This window comes from Megalopta genalis, chromosome 7 (genome assembly GCF_051020955.1).
Source record: "Megalopta genalis isolate 19385.01 chromosome 7, iyMegGena1_principal, whole genome shotgun sequence".
Lineage (NCBI taxonomy): Eukaryota > Metazoa > Arthropoda > Insecta > Hymenoptera > Halictidae > Megalopta > Megalopta genalis.
Genome location: NC_135019.1, coordinates 15,460,137 through 15,484,495, shown reverse-complemented (window position 1 = coordinate 15,484,495; position 24,359 = coordinate 15,460,137). Strand labels below are relative to the sequence as shown.

Sequence of the window (24,359 nt, the reverse complement as noted above, 5' to 3'; positions counted from 1 at the left end):
CGCTTCCGAAATAAACGGTCCATTTGCAATACTAACACTTTCAGCAGGAAAAGTCCTTCGATAGTCGAGAAAAGTGAGCTTTCCGTTATTCCGAGTTTTCGAAAGCGAAGTATTGGGTTGGGGAATAAGTTCGTAGCGTTTTTATTTGAAGGCGATTTTCTTTGTTGTTTTCGTCAAGCTCGTGAGGCACCCAGGCTCCCAATTTTTCGGCAAATCCCATTGAACGAAGACGATTGAGAATCGTTTTATGATCGCGGTTCATTTTTTCGGCCAATTCACGGCTCGTTTCGTGACCGTCCTCCTTCAAAAGTGCTTTGAGACGCTCTTCGTCGAATTCAAAAGGGCTTCCGCTGCGGGGGGTGTCGTCAACGGCAAAATCGCCATTTCTGAACTTCGCAAACCATTTCCGTGCCGTAGACTCGCCTATGACACCTTCTCCGTACACGTTGCAAATGTCCCGGGCTGCTTCGGCAGCTTTTTGGCCTCGATGAAAAGCGAAGAAGAGAAGGTGTCGAAAACGTTGCTTTTTACCTCCTGGATATTCCATTTCTAAGCCTCGAAAGTAATAAAAAATTAAATTACTCAAAAAGACGATTAGCACAGTTCTGTAGAGCAGAAAGAGCTCCGTCGAATGAATATTATACGCTTTGTCAAATAGCAAAAAATCGTTGTAAAATAAAATAAAATTTAAAAACGCTCTACGAACTTATTCCCCAACCTAATAGAAAAATTCGCGTTTGCGTTATCAGTCTAAAGATCATTGCCTGTATCTAAAATCTAAAAGCTGCGAATCCTCGTCGATTCCCGAAACATTCGAAGCGAACGAGGACGAGTTCTGCGCTCCGAGCGAGTCCGGAACAGGTAAGCCGCAACGAGAACGACTAATCGATGGATTCGCTGCGATCTGTTGGCTGTCGCGTTTCTAACAAATAGGGGTCCCGGCATGAACTTGTCGCAACACATCCCCCTTCCTCTTTCAGATCCATCTTGTCGAAGTAACTCACCGTAACGTGGACCGTAATCTCGGACAATCGCTTAACAACCGTCTTCGGTCGTTTCGCTATGCCAGAATCTTTCCTCTGCCGTATTTTTCGTCGGTACTGCCGTCGCTTTTTTCTTTTTTTTGTTTTCGAAAATCCGTCGAAACGTAAGGGCAGCTGCAAGAGAAATTTTGACACCTCGCAGGGCCGTGTTTTATTGACACTGGCCGGTGTCGGCGCGCTGCGCGGCGTCCCGCTGTTGCGTAAATGTTGCGTAAATATTGCGTGAAATCTCCGAATCCCGATCCCGATGGTTGAGAAACGCGACGACGGCTTCGCAAGACCGTCACGGTTCATCGGATCGATTGTACTAATTAGAAAAATGACAGAGAATCTTCGTTAGCTCTGAAAAAGGGAACCGGGCGGGAACCTTGGGAGGGAATTCGTACGTCGCCGGAGATCGGCGCGTTTGATCATTACCGGACACGGATCCTTATCTCGCTATCTGGCCCGCTGGTGTTGTGCTACCTAACGACACGTTACACCGTTTCCCAGTTTGCCGAGTTCGGGTCCGGGTTCGAGCTCGAGCAGAACAAGCAGTTAGTTTAGCGCCGAAGACAGGAAGTCGGGCGAAGGCACCGAAAGAGATACGGCCGAAGGCCCCAGGGCGGCTCGGACACAAGGCTGCTGAATTGGGGTGTGCACTTAATTTTCAATGGTGACAAGTACCCCGCATCTGCCGAGGCCGGATACACCGAGGTACCTGGTTGATGTACCTGAAAACCGAACGGCGTAAATCATCGAACAATGCGACAGAACCTCTGTCACGCTTATCGAAAATTCGGCGAAAATACCTGGCCGCCAGTTTTTCCCTTCGCAGAGGCCAATCGTTTTTCGGCCCGTTCAAATCTTCTTCTACGATCGAACATTCTGGTGCAAGTTTTTTGTTACTTGCAATTAGTAGCAGGTCGAAACGGTCTAGAGATTTTCATTCGTCCTCGATCGTATCGATGTTGGCAAATATTTTTATATATTGACCATGTTCTATGTCATTTTTGTTGTAAGCGAACGTTCTTTTTTCGTTGACTTTTCACTCACCTCGTCTAATTTGCACTCGAGACTTTTTAATCTTTTTTATCCCTTTTTAACCCTTTGCGCTCGAGACTATTTTAACGCGAGAATGAAGATGTTTGTTTTAACCTACAGTATTTCCATTTGGTATGATTGCTTTTATTTGATACACATATATGAAATAGAATTTAAATATAAATAATATAAGTTACTACTTCTATTATTATATAAGTTATTACTTCTATTATTATATAAGTTACTACTTCTATTATTATATAAGATATTACTTCTATTATTATATAAGTTACTACTTCTATTATTATATAAGTTATTACTTCTATTATTTGACAATATATCAACATTTTAATAATGTGGAAATTCTTTTAGAAATAGTGTAGCAATTTTTAGCATCGCCTTGGAGTCGCCGCTCGAGTGCAAAGGGTTAACACCAGATTTACGGAACCCGACACAAAATGACAGGTCACTAATTTTTTATGATTATTATTAATTACAATATTATATTATTATATTATTAATTTATATTATTAATATAATATTAATATATATAATATTAATAACATTAATATAATATTACTATAATATTACTATAATATTATATTATAATATTATAATATTATATTATTAATTTTACGATTATTCATATCGTAAAAATACATTTATGAGTTATTTATTCAATTTATATGTTACTTGCGACAAAGGTTGCAATAACACTTGTTAAAAATCATAATAAACGTCATATTGTTACTATTATAAACTAATATAAAACAGCTGTTTTTTATACTCCGTGAATCTAGTATTAATCGTATTTTCTTCGAAACAAATATGAAAGTTTCGTTCTTTTCCGAAATCTGTTCATTATCGAATCAATTAACGTTCGCGAAATATACGAAGCTTTTCTTCCCTCGTTCTCGATAATACTCGAACTTCGATCTCATTCAATTCGGATCAACGAAGGTCAGCGGTAAAAGTTACAACTATCTGGCAATTGCGAAACTTTTAGCAACATTCCTACGAAATTCCTGTTCGTCCGATAGCAAGTGTGGCTTAACGATTGCTAATTAAACGAAGTATTTCATCGACGACTCCATCTAATCGATTCTGAACAATTTAGTGTTATCTGTATTTACTGAAACGATTGGCGGATCAGCAGGCTCGAAATTTGGTTCGCGCGAGGAGCTCGAGAAGTTGTTAGACGGCGCGCGTATCGTTGCTATCTGGAGCGACGGTTATCGTATTTCTTGTGCATAAGCGGAATCCACGAGTTGGCGGTCGCGCGTTAGAAAAATTGCGAAATGCGTTTGTTGGGAATAGGTTGTGCGCGACCTGTGGACAGACAATCCGGCGTGAACCTATGCGATATGCCCGCGGTCGCTCGCGCAATCTGATTCTCCATCACTGGCAACGCGACGCGACGCGACTCGACGCGAATCGCCGACTGCATTTACTGCATTGTGGGGGGCGATCTGCAGGCCGCGTACGCGCCGCGCTCAAAATCCAGCGGTTCGATTGATAATTAATTATCGCGGCGCTGGGTCGACGATCGTTCTCGCTCGTCGATCACGTTTTGTCAGTGGCTCGTCCTCGCCCGCGCGAGATCAGCCGCGGCTCTCGTACAGCGTTCTTCCATTTTTCAGACTTTCTTCTCAAAGTTCCGCCGATTATGTCCCATGTTTAACGACGCGACGCGATTCATTCCAGCATTGACCCTAAAAAGTGGAGTTCCTGTTTTCACGTGCGTGTGTGTTCGATCATTGTGTGGTTCGATTATTCGTAGAAGGTAAACTCGATATTTTCGAACGCGTAGTGCGCGATAAATATTCGCGGAGAATCCGTGAAAGAATGTTGCGTGTGTCTAACTCGAATCGAATAGATTTCGGCAGGAAATATATTTCGTCGGAAATATATTCTGTTCCCTTCGAACACAATGAATACGCGAATGCCAATGTTTCTCTGCCTAGAAGAGCGGCTTCGCATTTTTGCTGGAGAATGAAACTGTTCAGTTGATCCCTGGACAAAGGTACGAAATCAATTTAGGAACGATCGAGTTGTCCGAGTTGTTCGAAAAGAGTTTCCAAGATCGTTTCGAGCAGCTTCGAGTTCCGCCTGTCCGTGTTCACTCCCCCTTTCGCTGCTATCCGCGAACAGATTCGCTTCAACATTTTTACCGAGACACGGTAGATTCTCTCCAATTGTCCCTCTGTTAAGCTTCTAATCAAAAATGGACGGCTCGTTTTTATACGATTATTTTTCGTTGACAATCGGCGACTATAACGAGTCGGAGGCTCGAATGATCGTATTTTCCTCTTCCCAAAATTGTTCATTTTTGTTTACAAGGGAGACAATAGAGAGACAATTGGAGAGAATTCACTGTACAGTAATTTCTGTCTAACCCTTACGAGACCAATAAGGTTGCTAAAAGTACATACTAGCATGTAACTGTTTATTTTAGTTTGTTTAGACGTAAAGTAAATAAAAGTCATAAGAAAAATACATGACAATATTTTTGTCATGTAAATATTTTTCCGAACCGACTATAAAGGTGGCACAGATTATGGTTAGGCTCATTATGCAATATCTTGTATTTGTTGGTTTATTATAATAGAACGTTAACAGAAATAATACGAAATTATGAAATAAACTTACCGTACAAAATGATGTGCTAATTATGATATTCTGCGAAGCAATTTCTTTTGGTTGCGAAGCAATGATTGCACGTAGCAAATGTAATATATGTAATTGCACATAGTACATATATATTATGCGTCATATTTTCTACGCGGCGTTTAGCACAATTTGCACGTCTTTTTAACTCTGTCGCTTTTTGCATGTTGCGCGCTGGAAGATTGCGTTTTGTCCCAGAAACATCCAATAATTGAATACGACGATCACCAATTTCAAAATGAGGAAAAATGTTTCTCTTGAGGGGCTAATTCGCGCACAGATTGCGCGCAAAAATGGACAATTTCGGAAGAGAAATAACGATTATTCAAGTCGATTATTATATATATCATTATTATTAAAGATATATTATAATTTATTATAATACATTATAATATAATATAATAATATGATTTATATAATATAATATTATTATAAATTATTTTATTTTATTAATATAATAATAATAATAATAATATAATAATATTTATATTATAATATAATATAATAATATAATTCAAGTCGATTATATATATATCATATTATTATTAAAGATATATTATAATTTATTATAATACATTATAATTATTATCGATTATAATATATATCATAACGATTATTGCGTCTCGTTTCTATAATCACCGATTGTCGACAACTACAAAAACGTGCCGCCAAGGCTCGAATGCTCGTATCTGCTCTCCCCCGGAATCGTCCATTTTCGTTCCATCCGATCGTGTCCAATCCGTGCGCGCGAATTAGGAAGAAATCGCTGTGTATATCGAAATAATCGTGCCGTTGACTCGCCGAAGAAAACAAACCTCGACTGGTTGCGATTCGCGATTGCGTAACGTTCGACGCGTCATCCTCGGAACGGCCGGGCGAATACGGTGAACGAGACAAGTCTATAGGTGTGCGCCGTAATTTATATCGCGAGATCGTCATCCTCGCCGCACGATACGAAATAATAAACATCGACGCAACCAAAAAAAAAGAAAGAAAAGAAAAAAGTAATAACAAAAATTCCAGAACGCGGAGCGTTCGAAGCCCGACGACGGAACGCGCGAAACAATCCGCGAACGGAATAATCCCTACGCTCTCGGAACGAACGAAATAAAATAAAAAAAAAGAAGAATAATACCTGTAGATATCTCGCTGGCCCTTCGAAAGTGGCCGGCCACTTTGCGAAGCGTCGCGAATCGGCTGGAGCCAGCCAGCCACCGATCGTAAACTGTGCGCGTTTCGTTCCTGATTTCTCGGTGCCCGTTTCCCGGTGTCGCCCGTTTACCTTCGTAGCACGGTATCGGTAGGGTTATAGCAAGGGTGCGCTCCCGTGGCGAGAGCATGGGGATGGTGGGACGTGGGCCGGTTGCGTGGAGGAAGAGCAAGACAGGCGCTTGAAAAAGGGGTAACAGCTAGAAAGAAGCGAAAGGGGAGTAGAGCGGGAGAAATATAAAGCCTCTGGAGGGGCAACCTCGTGTGCGAGGCGAGGCGAGGCGAGTGGAGGGGTGGCTGGCGAGAGGGGTGGGGGTAGGGTCTAGGCAAGCAACGGCGGCAACGGCAACGGCAACGGCGACGGCAGGCGGCGGCAGGCGCAGGCAGCAGGGCAGCGGCCAGGTAAGCGAGCAGAGAGCAGCGAGCAGAGAGCGAGGCAATAGTGGGACCGCACTCGCACGCCTCCGAACTCCGAGAGCCGAGTCCCGAGCGCCCGGAGTCTCGCAACCAGCGGTTGTATATCGTAGCACTGCGCGTGGTACGGTCGTGTTGTTATGCCGCTGCTGCAGTCGCCGCTCCGTTTCCGCCGTCGCGCTCGTGCAGTGACACCGACACCGACACCGTCGACATCGACGTCGACGTAGACAGCGACGCCGCGACTATTTCGTCGCTCGTAAATCCTCGGGTCTCTCCAAGAAAGAGATCCTCGCACCCCTCTAGTGTGTTGCCCGTTTTTCCGGTTGTTCGTGAATCGAGGAAAGAAGTGCGTGCCGCAGGTTGCTCGGAGGGTGTCAATTTTGAAAAGCTCGGCCAGAGAGACCGCGAGAGTTCGAGGGATCGAGAGGAAGGCTGATAGAGAGCGGGAGAGTGGTTTTCTCGTTCGATTCAGCCCCCCCTTGACACGGCAGTTTGGATGAGCGCCAACGATCCCCGGCGACGTCACCTCGTCACGACGATTCTGGCGCGCGTCCAAGAGCGCACAGTGGTTACCTGCGCTGCCCCCATGCCCACGTTCTCGTCCCCGCGATCGTCATCGTCGTCATCGTCGTCCTCGTCGTCGATACCGTCGCGCGCGAGCACAGAGCTCTGCCGGGGGTGAACCGGAAGCGCCCGATGCGAGCAACCAGACCGCTCCGTCGCGTGCTCCAGCGACCGATTTCGCGAACGAACTCGCGGCCGATCCTACGACCGATCCTCCGATCGAGCCGATCCACCGGCACCGGAAGCGGCGGTGCCCGCGGCGACCGCGATCAAGTGCGCGAATCGATCCACGATCCACGAACGACAACTCGTTACGTTTCAGTTCCCGTTCCCGTTTCCGTTTCAGTTTCGGTATCGGTTTCGGTTACAGTGAACGACCGCTCGGCGTTCGACGCAGTGCTGGCGGCAAGGATATGTGACGTGTAAACGATACATCGTTGCCGATCGATCGATCGATCGAAGGAAACATTGTTCTTTCGTGTAACAGTGCGCGGAGAAATTAGTGAGGCCGCGTCGTGACAGGGAGGCAATCGGTATACTGTGTGCACGCGAGAGAGAGAGAGAGAGAATTACCGGTCATCGATAAGGCACACACGATTCGGAAGAAAGGAGTCCCCCGCCTGGATGCAAGGATTTTGAAAGTAGCTCCAGAAGGCCAGCCCGACGCAATGCGTCGACGCTGCTGACGCAACGCGCCTGGATGCGTCTCACTTTAAGCACGTGAGTGTTGTTGTTTTTGATTTTCGATCGACGCGCGCGACGCGACGCGACGGGCGCCGCTGAAACAGTGGGTATCGTCGCTCGTTTCAGATTTGTCCTCCCTTTCGAGCGATCCGGCGGGGTTGCGTTTCAAGGGTCGTTGTTCTATCGGAGAGAACGAAGATGATTCGGAGGGGTAGACGGCCGATCTCGGCTTCTCCGCCACGATACTCCGACACCTGAGCGATCGTTTGCTCGTGGCTCGTGGGCTCGTCACACCGGGACTCGGGACTCGTGGCTGGTGGCTCGTGTGGCTCGTGCCCCACACGTGCTTCTCCGATTTCGATTTCGATTCCGAAACGAATCGTTTCAGAGTCGATCGGCTCGCGCTCTGTGCTCTCGGCCGACGATAGTGTCGTCGCAGGTGTTGTTCATGTTGTTGTTGTTCTTGTTGCTGTTGTTGTTGTTGTCGGCGGTGGTGGTGGCGGTGGTGGTGGTGGTAGTGGTTAGTGGTCGCGAGTGCGCCCCCTACGACCGCTGTTGGTGAATGATCCTGACTCCTGTCTCCCGACTCCGGACCGACCAAGGTTTTCGTACACGAATACTGGGATGACGCCCGCTTCGGATTACGCGCTCCTTTTACGATCTTGTCCATCCACGTCCACGTCGCCGAACGCGGAACCAAATGTAAGTGTCCTAGCATGCGCAACAACCGCGGGCCAATCGAAGTACACGCGTACTTGGTGCCGCTGGAGACTCTTCTTCCCTATTGTTGTTCCCGCGACGACGCGATTAAGCCGCGTTAACGCGCGTTTTCGTCGGCTCTCCCGAGAACCATGGAAACGCGGCCGACGCTGGCGAAACTCTTGAAGAAGGCGACTCGCGTGGCCGATCTGACGAATCGAACTCCCTTTTTCGTTTTCTCATGAACTGTGGGACACGTTCGAAACCTATACAGTAATGTCTCTCTAATCGACGCTCGGATTGGCCAGAAAAATGGACCATTTAAGAAGAGGAGATGCGATTATTCGAGCCTTGCGTTTTCATAGTTACGAAATATATGTCAAGAAATATAAAAACGAGCTGCGATGCTCGAATAATCCTATCTCCTGCTTTCCATATTGTCCATTTTTGCGCGCAAACTGAGCGTCGGTTAAGGAGACATTACTGTATATCGAAGGGAAATCATGCGATCGTTTTTGATTCGCGATCGTGTAACGAGCTTCGTCGAACGCGCGCGTAATAAGACGTTCTATTGAAAATTAGTCGACAATTGGTCGAAGCAAAATTGTTGACGAATAAGATCGTGTTTCAAGGTTCTCTTGAAAATTTTGATTAAAATTTCTCGCGGCCAGGCATTTCGCGCGTTCGAATTCCGTCGAGTTCGCTTCGGGAGCATCGGGCTAAGATCCGGAAGAAAAATCCAAGAAAATGCGAACAGGCAGAAATCTAGTCGATGCGTTCGACTAGAATAGAATACCCCCGTTAACGGAAGAGAGGGAAGAGAGGGAAAAAATCACGTTCGCGACGTCCGAGAGAAAAGCGAGCCGAGTTGCGTTATGCTTGGCTAACGGTATAATACTATGCCCAATACCGAGGCTGGCAGGGGTGAAGCGTTAGGCAGATACGTTCTCAACAAAGTGCGCGAAAGAAACGTTTTAATGCGATATTAATGTTTGTTGGCACACAGCACACGCGTGCGCTCGCGGGCTCGTGCGCCGATGCGCCGGTGCGCTCGTGCGCCGAGGAAATCACGTTATGTAAAACAGGAATTCGCGGCGCTGTATTCGACGTTTTATGAGCGATTCGTGCTTCGTGCTTCTTGGAAGCGTTCTGCGGACCGATTCAATGAAACTTGCTGATAGCATGATCGTCGTGCACGGTCTCGCAATACTCCGGCCGTGGCTGAATGCTGTTTTGACCCCGGTTTGAAAAATGATGGGACGCGCGCGCGAGGTAGATTTCACGGTGCTGTAAACGACACAATGCGAGTTCTCCTCCGGTTCATTCTTCGAGTTTTCGCTCGGTGCCGTTACGCTTTTCTCACGTTATCATCGTTCTGTAGCATTCTGTGAATCGTAGACGAGCGAGTTTCCATGATTTTGCAGTCGGCGGATTTCGCATCCAGGATTTCCTAACGAACACGCCACAAGTGAAATATTGGAACGCGTCGGTACTCGACATCTTCCGAGATGTTCTTAACGATCTATAGTCCCGTGAAGATCGGTTGATCAATCGTGACCTAGATACGGTTTGCAACGCGGGACGGTGAACGCGCAAAAATCCGTGGACTTCCGAATTTCTTTCGAAGTTGGATTCATTGCGAAGAATGTTAAAGAATGTTGTTGGCTCGTCGGGTGACAGAGCGAGCTGTCGATCATCATCGGCGGCAGTGCGGTTTATTTTTCGAATACCTGTCTCTCTAATTGACGCTCAGATTGTCCACAAAAATGGACAATTTGGGAAAAGAAAAGATACGATCGTTCGATCCTTGCGGTTCATTTTTATAGTTTCAAATTGTCAAGAACTATAAGAACGAGCTGCGAGGCTCGAATAATCGTGTCTTCTGTTCCCAAATCGTCCGTTTCTGTTTACAAGTTGAGTGACAATTGGAGAGAATTTGCTGTACCTTGAATTTGTCTAAAGTCGATTTTCCAGTGAAATATTTTTCGCAAATTTTATAATTTATTATTAATATTTTTTTCCCGGATTTGCTTCATTCTTTCGACAGCCTAACAATAGGAAATTCCGATAGATTTATTCGTTTGCACTCGAAACTATTTTAATTATATTTTAAAAATATTTTCTGATCTAGTTTTTAAAATTATCCGAATTAAAGAAATTTATCAAATTGTATAGATATTTATACAGTAAATTCTCCGCAATTGACGCTCAGATTGTACACAAAACCGGACAATTTGGGAACAGGAGATACATTAATATCTCCTTAAATGACGCTCAGATTGTGCACAAAAATAGATAATTTTGGAAGAGGAGATACGATTATTCCAGCCTTGCGGCTCGTTTTTATAATTCTTAACAATTCGTAACTATAAAATAAAATACAAACCGCAAGGCTCGAATAATCGTATCTCCTCTTCCCAAATTTTCCATTTTTGTGGATAATCTGGGCGTCAATTAGAGAGACATTACTGTATCCCAAAATTATGGTACTTCCGAGAAGTGAAGGATTCCCGAGGTTAAATTCTCCCAAATTGACGCTCAGATTGTACACAAAACCGGACAATTTGGGAACAGGAGATACATTAATATCTCGTTAAATGACGCTCAGATTGTGCACAGAAATAGATAATTTGGGATTATTCGAGCCTTGCGGCTCGTTTTTATAATTGTTAACAATTCGTAACTGTAAAATAAAATACAAACCGCAAGGCTCGAATAATCGTATCTCCTCTTCTCAAATTGTCCATTTTTTCGTGTACAATCTGGGCGTCAATTAGAGAGACATTACTGTAGATCCCACGAATAAGTCGCTACAAATAACTCGATTTCGCGAGCACCGCCGATTCGCGATTTCTCGAGATCGACGTGTAACAGCTCGGTCTATCGAGCGTGTTCGCACGAAGATGGCCGAGCATGGATTTATGTTTCACGTGTCCGACGGACACCAAGAGTTCGTCCACGGATGCGAACGGTCGCCGCGGCGCGTCGAGCCGCGCCGATAGGATTCCGTCACTTTGGTGGTTATCGAAAGCGATGGATTGTCAGTTGGAAAATCAAACGATACGTCGCCGATAAGCCGACATATTTTAGATAAGTGAAACGCGCAATTAAAATGCTTTCTGGATGAGCCCCGTTCGATTAAGCAACGATCGTTCTCTCGATCTGCCCGTCTCGCTCCCACGCTCTCGTCCCTCTGTTCTACTTTCGTCGCGGCACCGCACCGCCTCGTTTTATCGTCCCGTCCTCTCTCTGGCTCTCTTCCTCTTCTCTCCCGTTCCCTTAAAACTTAAACGCTGAGACGCTTTAACGACGTTCCGATCGATCAATCGGTGCAGCGCCTCTATTTTCCCGATCGCCGCGATCGAAACGATCGAGTTTCTTTCTCGTCGTCGGGCCTCCCGCGGATTCACATTTCGAAGCGTTGCAGAAAAATTTCAGGTGGACTTTTGCCTTTTTTCGGTGCACGTAGTCTGACCGAGCTACAGTTACAACGATGAAATCTTATAATCCTCGATGAAATCTTGCAATCTTATCCATCAGAGATCTTTGTTATAATAAAGCTACCACCTGCTCGTGAATAATAAATGAAATGAAATTGGTAGCTACTTTTCGACATCGAATCGACATCAAGTTATCGCAAAAGTTGCTCTGCTTTTCATTCCATTGTTTCCTGACAGCGCTCCCTGATTTGTCAAACTCAAGTTACCAACGTTGAACATGATTTTCATGCTACATTTCAAATAACGAAGAAATGCCCCAAACGATTGTCGATACAAAATTGTTCTTGCAATTTGTTGATTCAACTTGCTCTACAAGTGTATAATAAACGACAGTTGATATTTATCTCCAAAGATATGATTTTTATTTAGTTTTTATTCATAGAGGTTATCACATCGAAAAATGGATTCGATTGTATTTCGCTTTCTGAAGCGAACGATAATTCCCTATAAACGGGAAACATAGAAGCGCGTTTTCTCGCGATGAACTTAGCGGTTTCTTCAGAAATTCGTGCGAATCGACTCGCGAATCAAATAGATCATTCTCTGCCGTTGATCGCAATGATAACGCGACGAGGTATCTCCAGCGAAGGTTCCGCGGATTTCGCTACATTTTCTAGCGACATGTGCTCAAATATTATTTTTATACATACCGAACACGCGTACAGATAACGCAATCAGTGTCCACCTCTTCCACCGCTATCACCGCGGACAATCGCGCGTTCGCGACGAATTGTTCTCTTCGGTTTTCAGTTTTCAGTTTTCAGCCATTTTTTCGACGAATTTCCACGATTAAACCGCAGAGAATCGAAGACTTTTCCGAAGCAGAAAATCGTGCGTGATCGGACCGGCGATCAGCCGGTATGTAGGTGACGCGTGTTATGTTCACGGAATTCTTGAGAAATTTCCATCCGGGTGGCGAGTACGTATTCCGTGAAAATGACGCGACCAAATCGAAGAAGAATCTCTGCCTACGCCACACCGAACACGTCAATATTTCGAATGTCGCTGGCTCGCCGGCTCGTCGGCTCGTGTGCTAATATGAATAACAAGTGAACACAAGAAAGATTTTAGTGGGCTCAAATCCGGTTGTACCGATCGATAATGCACTTCGATCAACTATCGGCGCGCGTCATCGCTTTGAACCTTGCCTGCTGACGTTTTCGCAACTTTTCTGCCTAAGTGCATCATCCTTCCGCGTGCTAATTCGAAAAGGAAAATCTGTATCGGAATAGTCAGAATAATCAGTGAAGTCTGCGCTTATTTTCCGTGCAGCTTCTGTACAGCGTTTTCTCCAAGCGATATTCGGATATCCAGATTTCGAACGGGTTACAAGTTTCGCTAATATTTCGGTGTTCATTTTCTATGTTTCTTTATAATTTCGCATAGCTCGAATAATCGCACTTGTAGCAACCAGTCAGAGTCGCGACGAAGATTTCACGCATAATCTACCGCATACGAATGTAATTTATATGTAAATCGAAGCAACATTTGATTCTTCTGTTATCAAAGTTTAGATATAAATGGAGACATACGAAAAAAGAAAATACAAAAATTGTCTCTTTCAATCACGGAAGCGATTAGAAATTTCTTGTCCTTAATCGACGTTCAATGAAATCGACCGTTCGCTGTTGTTTTTTACAATTGTTAGGCGAAAAGGGGATGGTTTAGAGAAGCAGGGTGCTCGCCAAACGCGTCCCCACCGTCCCGAAGCAATCTTTGGGCCGGAAATTGCCGAGAAAATTCTGCGAAATATTTGTAGGTCCGGGTCGAAGCAGAGAGCAGCTGCTGTATTTTTCAAACGGTAGAACGATGCGACCGATCGTTGTTTCGTTAGCGTTCACGTTTCTCAAACACACGATCGACTAAAAAATACGCGATTCCGTTTTGTTCCGCGTTGGTGCTTCTCCGCCGAGTTTCAGCACACATGGAACGTAGACGTCGGAACGTTAGGCAGTATCGGTACAAGTACGAGGGCAATCCAATCAGGAAAGCAAGGTCGTAGTAACGATATTATCCGCCTCGTGTCCCGGATTGATATCAAATACTGTGACGGCAAAGGCTTCGTGAAACGACTCCGTGCGGCCGAGCATGCAACGCTTCGAATTTTCCCTCGAATCCTCCGAATCAGCGGAATCCTAGCACCGTATAATATTTCGATCTTCGTGATTTTCCACCGATACCCATGAACCGCGGTTAGCGTACTAATCGAGCCGTTCGCACAATACTTGTGCGCTCCGAGGGACATTTCGAGTGCGATTAATCTTCCGCGATTCGAGTTTCGTAGATGGCTAGAAAAGATTTACATATCGCGAAATCGGCGAGTATCCGCGCGTTGATTAACAACGTAATCGTAATTTCAAAATAAGATTAAATTTACAACTGATACGAAGTAGAGAGGATAATAACCGTCTTGATTACGGAAGAACAAATACCTTGGCCGTATCGCGGCTAAAAAGGAGTCCGCGACCCATTTGTGAAACCTGCGAACGCGTTAATTAAAGCGAAAAGAGCAGAAATGGGTGAGAGATCTAGCTCGAGGACTTCTCCAACTAGTTCTCACGGTTGAAAGCTCATCTGTTCCAAGAGAGAGAGAGAGAGAGAGAGAGAGAGAGAGAGAGAGCACAGAAAATATAAAGGCCTATAAAAATAGCAGTTGCATGAGAATCGGAAGGAAGAATCGCGCAGCACGAGTTTGCAGCAGCAATTGAAACCACTTCACACCTGGATGACTGAGCAGTTCGAAACGTGTCGCTCGTAACATCGAATACTTGGAATTCTGGGAACACCGAAAAAGAAAAGAATCTGTTATCGTGCAATAGGCGCTTCTACTCGTTTAACGTCCCCTGGGCCGCGCAGATAAGGCTAGAGGCGTTCTCGTACACCTGCCATAGTCGGAGAAGTACTAATGCCCGCGAACGAGAACCTTTACTCAGCACATTATCGAGTCAAGTAATTGACCAAATTACTGATAACAAATTGCCGGACGATTTCTGGGAAAATTACTTCTGTGCTGTCGCGTCTTCGCCTTCGCCTTCGCCTTCGCCTCCAGCTTTCGTCTTCGCCTTCGTCCTCGTTCACGTCCACGTCTTCGTCTTTGCCTGACAGTGTCGGGAGAGTCGGTAGTAACAGTGAGTGCTCTCTACTCCGAATCGAAGGTTGAAACGACGATAAAGGTAATGGATCTTCTATTAGACCACCAAATATGTCGGAGAGTCTCGCCACTCAGCGCCCTCAGCCTTCTCGGACTCTAATCGGAAAATTAAGGGACACTACCTCACGATATTTACGGTTAAGTGACACCTAAGTGAATTAGAGGCTTATTAAATCGGGAGGATACAGATTTCGAAAGAATATTTATGGATCTAAGTGAACGCCCCGCGATTTCTCTCCGCGACGTTGTTAGGTCACCACGCTCGGCTGACCGAAATACTGATCTTTCTTCTTCTTCCTCGCTTGTTTACGCTCCTAACTGCCACGATAACGATCTCAACAATTCGATATCAAAGCGTTTCATTATTATCGATTGTGTTTTCAACGTTTTCACGTTTTACCGACCTTAATCGAATTAGGAAGATTATAACAGGCACGTCGCTGTGAAGTACAGTAATGTCTCTCTAATTGATGCTCAGATTGCCCATAAAAGTGGACAATTTGGGAAGAGGAGATACGATTGTTCGAGGCTCGCAGTTCATTTTTATAGTTTCAAGTTGTCAAGAACTGTAAGAACGAGCTGCGAGGCTCGAATAATCGTGTCTTCTGTTCCCAAATTGTACGTTGAGTGACAATTGGAGAGAATTTACTGTACCTTGAATTTGTCTAAAGCCGATGTTCCAGTGAAGTATTTTTCGCAAATTTTATAATTTATTATTAATATTTTTTTCTCGGATCCGCTTCATTCTTTCGACAGCCTAACAATAGGAAATTCCGATAGATTTAACCCTTTGCACTCGAAGCTATTTTAATTATATTTTTAACATATTTTCTGATCTACAGTGTTTTTAAAATTATCCGAATTACAGAAATTTACCAAATTTTATAGATATTCATGCAGTAAATTCTCCCTAATTGACGCTCAGATTATACACAAAAGCGGACAATTTGGGAACAGGAGATACAGTAATGTCTCCTTAAATGACGCTCAGATTGTGCACAAAAATAGATAATTTTGGAAGAGGAGATACGATTATTCCAGCCTTGCGGCTCGCTTTTATAATTCTTAACAATTCGTAACTATAAAATAAAATACAAACCGCAAGGCTCGAATAATCGTATCTCCTCTTCCCAAATTTTCCATTTTTGTGGATAATCTGGGCGTCAATTAGAGAGACATTACTGTATCCCAAAATTATGGTACTTCCGAGAAGTGAAGGATTCCCGAGGTTAAATTCTCCCAAATTGACGCTCAGATTGTACACAAAACCGGACAATTTGGGAACAGGAGATACATTAATATCTCGTTAAATGACGTTCAGATTGTGCACAAAAATAGATAATTTGGGATTATTCGAGCCTTGCGGCTCGTTTTTATAATTGTTAACAATTCGTAACTGTAAAATAAAATACAAACCGCGAGGCTCGAATAATCGTATCTCCTATTCCCAAATTATCCATTTCTGTGCACAATCTGAGCGTCAGTTAGGGTGACATTACTGCATAACGATTCGAGTGTGATACTTTGTCGCATTATGCTCGTTCTTCTGTGTCACATTGTTCTTGCATCGCTGTTTCTTTTCTTCCATCCGAACTTGTTGTCGCCAACGTAGCCGCGTATAAAGTTCGTTGTTTCGTTAATCTCTACTTTCGACGCGTCAATAAAGCGTCGCCGTTAATTATTAAATTACCGTTATTGGTACGAAAAAGTGTAAGAACGGGGGTACGCTGTTACACCGTTGGTAGGAGAAAAAAAAATTGTTTACTTTGCATCCTGAGTACGCGCTGCTCTCAAGGAGTCTATAAATAATGAACGGAACGTAGTGCGTGACACAAGGTGGAGTATAATTATGAACATTATGTAACAGTGCAAATAACGGAAGAAAAAGTAAATGTCACACACAACGTTGTACACATGTGTCTATGGTGAAAATGCGAGAGCCGACGAACGGATTCCGGTCGTTAACTCGCGGATCGATTGACAAATCGGTACGAAAGTAAACCGGTGCGCGGACATAAATTCGCGAAAATTATAGAAGTAGACTGCCCAAGGTAATGATCCTGTCCCGCGCATTGTTTATTTTCACGATACCGTTACATTATTTTGCATACTAGAAGGAAATACGAGGTTAAATTCGATTTCTAATGAATTATATTGTGAATATAACCGTGCCGTAAAATAAGCGGCTAATCGTCGTTTAAATATTAATCAAATCACACCATTTTCCATTTCCAAATCTTCAAAGCTGAGCCGAGCGCGTAGCTCTGCTCAAAAAGCAAAGAAAAACGTGGTAATGACTGGGTGCTAGGTCAAGGCTGGAGAAACTTTCTGCGAGTTCAATTTCGCTGCGAAACTGCTGCAGCTCTTGACCTATCCGTGTCGGAGAGACATGCGATGTTCCAAATTTTCTGCGATCATTTCTAAGCAAACAATAAGAGCGGAATGAAGACGCAATCGATCGGTAGCAAATTAATGCGCGATATTGAATTAATATATACAGGCAAATCGAACAACTTCATCGCCGAAAACATTAGCAAATCGATTGAAATTAAGAAAAAGCTAATATTTCGTTGTCTATAAAACATTGTTAGACTTTTTTTGTCTTAAAGATATTGGATAAATAAATTAATAAATAATAAATAATTTAATCGTCAACATACAGTACACGGTGGAAAATCTGAAACAGCAATTCCGAGGAAAGATTTTTTTCGTGAAAGATCTCAGAAAAATATGTGACACGTGTCTTTCTTATATCGGGCATCGTCCATATTGCTAGGATAAAAAATAAACGTGCTTCCATAAGTTTTTACCATTTTACCGTGGACGATGTTCTATGAAGAAAAAAAAATAAATACGTGTCAAACGTTTCTCGAGAGGAAGAAAAAGTAAGTTTTTCGGTGATCCAAAAGGATCTCCGTGAAAAAAGAAAAGACAAGAAAACAGAGAATGTTTGACTTGTACGAGGTAAGGAGCACTCGAATGTAGGCGAGAAATTGACTGTTCACGGTGGTCGATTTATTCGTGTTGGTGGCAGAGTTGGGCCCGGAGTCTGGAGTCAGATTGAGTTTTGACCTCGAGGCGAACGTGTCTCGGAGGTGCTCGAGCCGCGAGCCGCGAGCCGTCGACGCGACGCGTGCTTGCGGCTGCTTTGCTACTGGTGTTCCCAGGTAGCGGTGGCGTAGATGTATGTACTTATGTACATGTAGAAAGTAATGTGCTGCCTCGAAGGATATTTACATCCGGTGTGCGTTACGGGTCATAAGTTGAATCGGTGTAAGATGACAACCGATCCGGCAGAATTTCACTCGCGGCTATCCGCGCGCGGCTTCAAGGCTGGTGTTCCCGTGCACTCTACGAAACAACCGTGTCTTTCCGCTAATCTGCTTACCCCGTTCGCCGATTATTTTCGGCCCGAGCTTAAGCTGTCCGGCTCGGGTTACCGTGTCATTTCCTTATCAATTATTTCATCAGACTGTAGAGTCGATTTTTTTCCTCTGCCGACGAAGACTCGTATTCGTATTCGTATCGGAAGTTCCCTTCGACTCGATCGAATTTAGATACAATAAATTTAGACGGACTTTATTTTAGATATACTAAATTTGAAATAAAAATAGACAATTTGGGAAGAGGAGGTACGATCGATCTTATAATCTACATCGATAATCTAGCCTTGCGGCTCGTTCTTATAGTTGTTAACGATCGGAAACTATAAAATCGAGCCGCAAGACTCGAATAATCGTATCTCTCTTCCCATATCGTCCATATTTGATTCCAAGCTGAGCATCAATTAGGGAGAATTTACAGTAATTTAATGGCTTTGCACGTAACCTTGTTGAACATCCATGTCAGAGATACGATGCAATTTTCGTTCCGTTTCCGTTCGACTGCTTGCAATCGATGCAGAGAACGATTTTTAAAGATACAGGACATAATCTAAATACAGGAAATAATCTAACTCGTGCAATTAGTTCATTATGTAGAGAAATAAATGATTTTCGACGTCCTGTCGCTCGAAATGCGATAGACGGATATGTGGATCGTTCCGTTCGACTGCTTGCAATCGATGCAGAGAACGATTTTTAAAGATACAGGACATAATCTAAATACAGGAAATAATCTAAATCGTGCAATTAGTCCATTATGTAGAGAAATAAATGATTTTCGACGTCCTGTCGCTCGAAATGCGATAGTCGGATAGTGGATCGTTCCGTTCGACTGCTTGCAATCGATGCAGAGAACGATTTTTAAAGATACAGGACATAATCTAAATACAGGAAATAATCTAAATCGTCCAATTAGTCCATTATGTAGAGAAATAAATGATTTTCGACGTCCTGTCGCTCGAAATGCGATAGTCGGATATGTGGATCGTTACATCGTCGGATAGACAGAATGAACGGTGCAATTCGCTTAGCCGGTAACTTAGCCGGCCCGAAGCACATTATCGAAAGAGAAAATAATTCTTGGAGAACGGGTGATCCGCGGACAATACAGTACCACGGGTGTCATAGAGCCATAGAACCGTAGAGCGATAGAGCCATCAAGGCAATCGATCCGCCGTTGGGAATCGGCCGCGCCGGGCATCCACAAAGGATGCCCCCGAGCGAAGTAGCCAACCCTCTCGAGGGGAAACCTTAGAATGTGGTTTCCGGGGAACGACAGCGTCCAGTGTCTACGTTGATGGACTCGAATGCCGGCGCGCCGCCTCGCCTCGCCTCGCGTCGCGTCGCGTCGCGGCGCTTCGGCACGCTCCGTACTCCGGAAACGCGGACGAGCCATTCGTCGAACGACACGTGTGCGATTAGCCCGTCCATTACGGTTATCTCTTTTCATTTCTTTCGGTTTTTTTCACTATTAGCCGGAGAGTCGACAGAGGCGAGCCAAGACGCGAGCCATTTCTGACGGTCGTTAACCGAACGCCGAGGCCGCATCGAGATCGGGCTATTGCACTTTTAATGTTGCATCCCTGGGAAATATCCAAGATTTCGCCGCAAAAGAAACCCCGGCCATATGGAGGAGTCCCCATCGGCGCTATAAAAGGACACGCGAGAGCGAGAACACGGCCGCTTTGGTTCGCGCTCGCGCCCGCACTCGGACTCGCGCGGGCCACGGGCCGCGCGCGATCGGCGAGTAGCGCGAGTAGCGAGCCGCGCGTGCTTGCCACCCTCGCGAAATAATAATAATGGAGATGGTTCGTTCGCCTCCTCTGCCCACGCGCCGCGTGGCAGGACTCATTGTTCTCCGACAGACGGCGGGCTAATACGTAAAGCTCTTCGTGCGATCGATCGTAAGGCAGACTTTCTTCCTTTTTTTTTTTTATTCGGACGTGTCACGCGGGACGACTGGTTTTTGCACACCTGCGAAAAACGCCCGTCCGAGCGTCGATGCCGCTCTTTTCGGCGCTGTTTGCGGCACTGCTTCGCGAGATCAATGTTTTCGTTCGATCGAGCGCCGTTTCGGACGATTTCGCCGATCGTGGCTCTGCGAATCACTGATACAGGATCAACGAAATCGATGTCGCTTTCGAAGCGTTATTTCGAGAATTTTTACCCGTTGAATTGCGACTTTGAACGTCGGAGTTGCACGATTTACTGAAATGTTCGTTCGAACATCGAGAGTAGAACGATTTCGGTCTCATTGTAAGAACAATTGCAATTCGTTTATAATTCTTGATTCATTGTTGATTCGTTCCTGTTTATTCGTTGTTTGTTTATTCATGCGAACCGAGCATACTGTTTTCTATTTCTGCCGTCAATCTAGAGAAATTGCGATAGACCGTTTCACTGTTTACAATCGGATCAAAGAGAACGATAACAAAGCCTTTATATCTATCGTTACTCTTATCGTGCATTTTTTCTCCGACGATTCTATTGTCCGAAAGAAGTACTTGTACATTCGTAAAGTTTCTTATTGCCTTTCTTGTTCCCGACGTAAGGACGTAACGTTCCATTTTTTATTAATCTCTAACATTGTATCTTTCATTTCTATCTTTATCTTTATCTTATCATTCGCATCATTGAAATGTCTAATAAAGGAAAGTTTAATGCCCCTGTTGCGTAAACTGTCGCACTTGTTCAAGAACATTTATTTACAATAGCTTGTCCTTCGTATCCACGTTTCGAATATCTGAAAAGAAGAGACAGACTTCGGTCGAATTAAATGTCGCTGATAAAAAAAAAAGCTTCAGTTTTTGGAAACACATTTTCGGCTAGATGGAACGATGATAAACGTTTTATTTCCGAAGCGATTCCGCGTTATCGTTCGTTTCGAAATAGCTTTTGGTTTCGTGGAGCACCGTCGCGATAATTTCGGGATCGATTCGATCGATGCCGAGCCGTGTGAATTCACTTTTATTCGCAGAATAAACGTAAATCCGTGTCCCCAAGTAAACTATCGACGGGTTCTACGAGGTTCCTTAAAAAACAATCATCCGACATTTACACGGTTTTACCGACTTCGAGTGTACGAAGCTCCTCGAAAAAACAGACGAAACGAACGAAATATCCATCTATTGCATAAAAGTTCGATTTTCGGAGGTCATCGAGCCGGACAATCGAGACGATCTTTTGTTAACGCCAAGACAAGATGATCATTTTTCCTGTTTTGACTTGGCATGGCCGACTCGCGAATTAACATGCAAACAACGGGCATATAATGTGTGTGTATGTTCACGTGCGTATGTGAGCACAAATGGGCAAATATCAAGGCAGTGGAAAGTTTTGCGTTAACAAATAGAGAAAACGTGTCAAATATCTAACTAGAGTTTCTCGCGGGAATATTAGAACACCGTCGCGCCCCGAATTTGTTCCACCGTTTGTTCCATGCGATAAGAACAAGCGTAGCAAGAATTATTACTACTTAATTATTTTAGTTATATTATTATATTATATTAATAAATAATATTATATATTATTTATTATACAACAGTATAATAAATAATGTTGTATAATATATTCTATATTATTTAATTTTTAAAATAATATAGAATATATTATAATATATAATAATATATATAATAATATATAATAATATAGAAATATTATATATTATTTATTATATTATTTAATTATTACTATTGCTATTCTTTTTGCTTGTTCGACAAAGCGAACGATGCTTCCCCGATCGATGTCGCATCGTCCGGGTGTTCGGCGTGAGTTTCTCGACACCGGTATGATATCTGTAAAGAATAAGAATGAAAGGTAGCGAGACCCGATGAAATCATACCGTTCATCACTGTTCCGATTAATGTAAAGAAGGGAAGGAGCACTGGGACGGTATTCGCGCGTGCAAAACACGCGAACGGAGGGATCGAGGAACGGCAAATAATTGGCAGGCACAGTGGTTCAATTAAAAAGTTAATCAGCCCGTTCCACGGATGAGGCGATCCTCTCGGAGGAATACTGCTGGAAAGAGGAGTCTCGGAAGAGTGGAAAAGGAAGGGAGACGGCGAGCCGAGCCGAGCCGAGTCGAGGCACGGCGCGTCACGGCGCGTCACGGCACCGCTTTCGTTCGTAGGTATTATTCTTGACGCATGATTTTCGATCCTGTGTCCGTTTACAATTATTATTCCGTTCGAGAGGCTAATTGTTAGTCGCACACAAGTATCTGGCGATTGCTTCTCCAAAGAAACAACGCCTACTAGTAGTTCGATTTAACCGATTCGTCGTTGTTTTTTAAAGAAATATACATATTTAGAATAGAATAATAGAAGAACAAGATAACAATACAGATATGTGTTCGAAAATAGAAAGACGAAGTGTCCTGCAGCGATCAATTAGGACGACAAACGGACGCCAACTGAGAAATTCTTTCTCAACACAACGGGTTTAACACATCACTCAATAAGTCTCCGGTCTAACTAAGAAAAACAAATTTTGTTTAGAAATTCGACTTTACTCGTCAACATACTCTTCTTCAAGAGCGATACATTCGTTCCAACGCTCCTCTAACTTTTCGATGCCTTTTTTGTAGAACGATTTGTCTTTGTTCTCAAAATAGGCCTCCGTTTCGGCAATCGCTTCGGCATTTGAGCCAAATTTCTTTCCCTGGAGCATCTTTTTAACCCTAGAAAGATAACCATATGACAACGTACGTAAAAGATAACCATACGCTTCAGTGGCGCATGCTTTTCTAAGGCGTCAATTTTATACTAACAATGGATATTTATTTAAGTTAATCTAGTCATTTTAAAGGTTTGGCATTATTGTAAAAATAAAATGCATTTATATTATATTTTTTTATATTTTAAGTAATTTTAAACTTAAATCACTAGACCTCTATGAAAAATTAACAAAAATCAACAGTCTTCGCAGGCGCCTCTGCGACGTAGGTTATCTTTCTCGGGTTAATGTCTGCGAAAAGCCAGTAGTCGCTGGGGGCTAGATCTGGAGAGTACGGTGCGTGGGGAAGCAATTCGAAGCGTAATTCGTTCAATATAAACATCGCTTAACCGCGCTCCGAATCGTCGACACGTTGTTGTTTTTGATCCGGTGTAAACAAACACGGCACCCACTTCGAAAGCAATTTACACATGCTCAAATTTTTGTGTAAAATTGTAAACACGCTACCTTCTGATATCTCTAGGGTGTCAGCTATCTCACGCAATTTCACTATTCGGTCTTTAAAAACTATTTTGTGGACTTTTTTACGTTTTTCGGAACAACTGCCGATTTTGGGCGACCAGAGCGTTCAGCGTCATCGGTGTTTGTACGACCGCGTTTAATTTTAGCATACCAGTCGATAATAGTTGATTTCCCTGGCGCAGAATCTTCGTAACGCTTATTAACACGCGCGCGTTCCGTGCCGAGCTTTTTTTACTCGAATCTTCACACTTTGATATTTTACTAAAACTTGATGCATTACGTGCAATTATTAATTCTCGTACACATAACAACGTAACAAAAACTTATCAACGCCCATTCTTGCGGTGGAAATTGATTCTTCGGTTCTAAATTTCTTGTAAACAATTTGTTCAGTTCACTAAGTAAACATGCAAGCGTGTACTATCGATGGTACACGTGGCACGGAACGTGTTAAGCCACTGTTTGGCTTCAACGGTATTTTTCCCCATCAAAAAACAATGTTTAATCGATAACGAAATTCTTTACGAACCACTGTTTTGAAAATGACAAAACTGGGGTCACTAAAACCACTGTAACCTGTAAACAAATCATCAAAATGTCATGAAATTTTCACATGTATCGTTTGAAGAATGCTACTATCCAGAAATCATATAGGTTTGTCAACAGTGTTGCCATATGCATACGTGTCAGACCGGAGACTTATTGAGTAACGTGTTATTCGGACAATAAACGATGCAAATCATTGATTTATATACGAGAATCGCGATACCGATTGAAAATACGAATGAAACAAGTAAATAGGTACTATCCAGAATTCGGT

The 24,359-nt window shown here is 43.7% G+C and overlaps 1 protein-coding gene across 3 annotated transcripts in view; it reads left to right on the top strand.

The window, feature by feature from the left end:
• LOC117221706 (fibroblast growth factor 18) overlaps positions 1-24,359 on the top strand; it is a 207,484-nt gene that overhangs the window by 95,748 nt on the left and 87,377 nt on the right. Inside the window, exon 1 of one of the 3 annotated variants that reach the window (XM_033472874.2) lies at positions 6,274-7,643. The exons of 1 other annotated variant lie outside the window; for it this stretch is intronic. In XM_033472874.2, the coding sequence (XP_033328765.1) occupies positions 7,624-7,643 (20 nt within the window). In that variant the 5' untranslated portion in view covers positions 6,274-7,623. Of the gene's footprint in view, positions 1-6,273; positions 7,644-7,682; positions 8,310-24,359 lie in introns of those variants that run through there. One more of the 3 variants, XM_033472876.2, reaches the window with a different exon arrangement.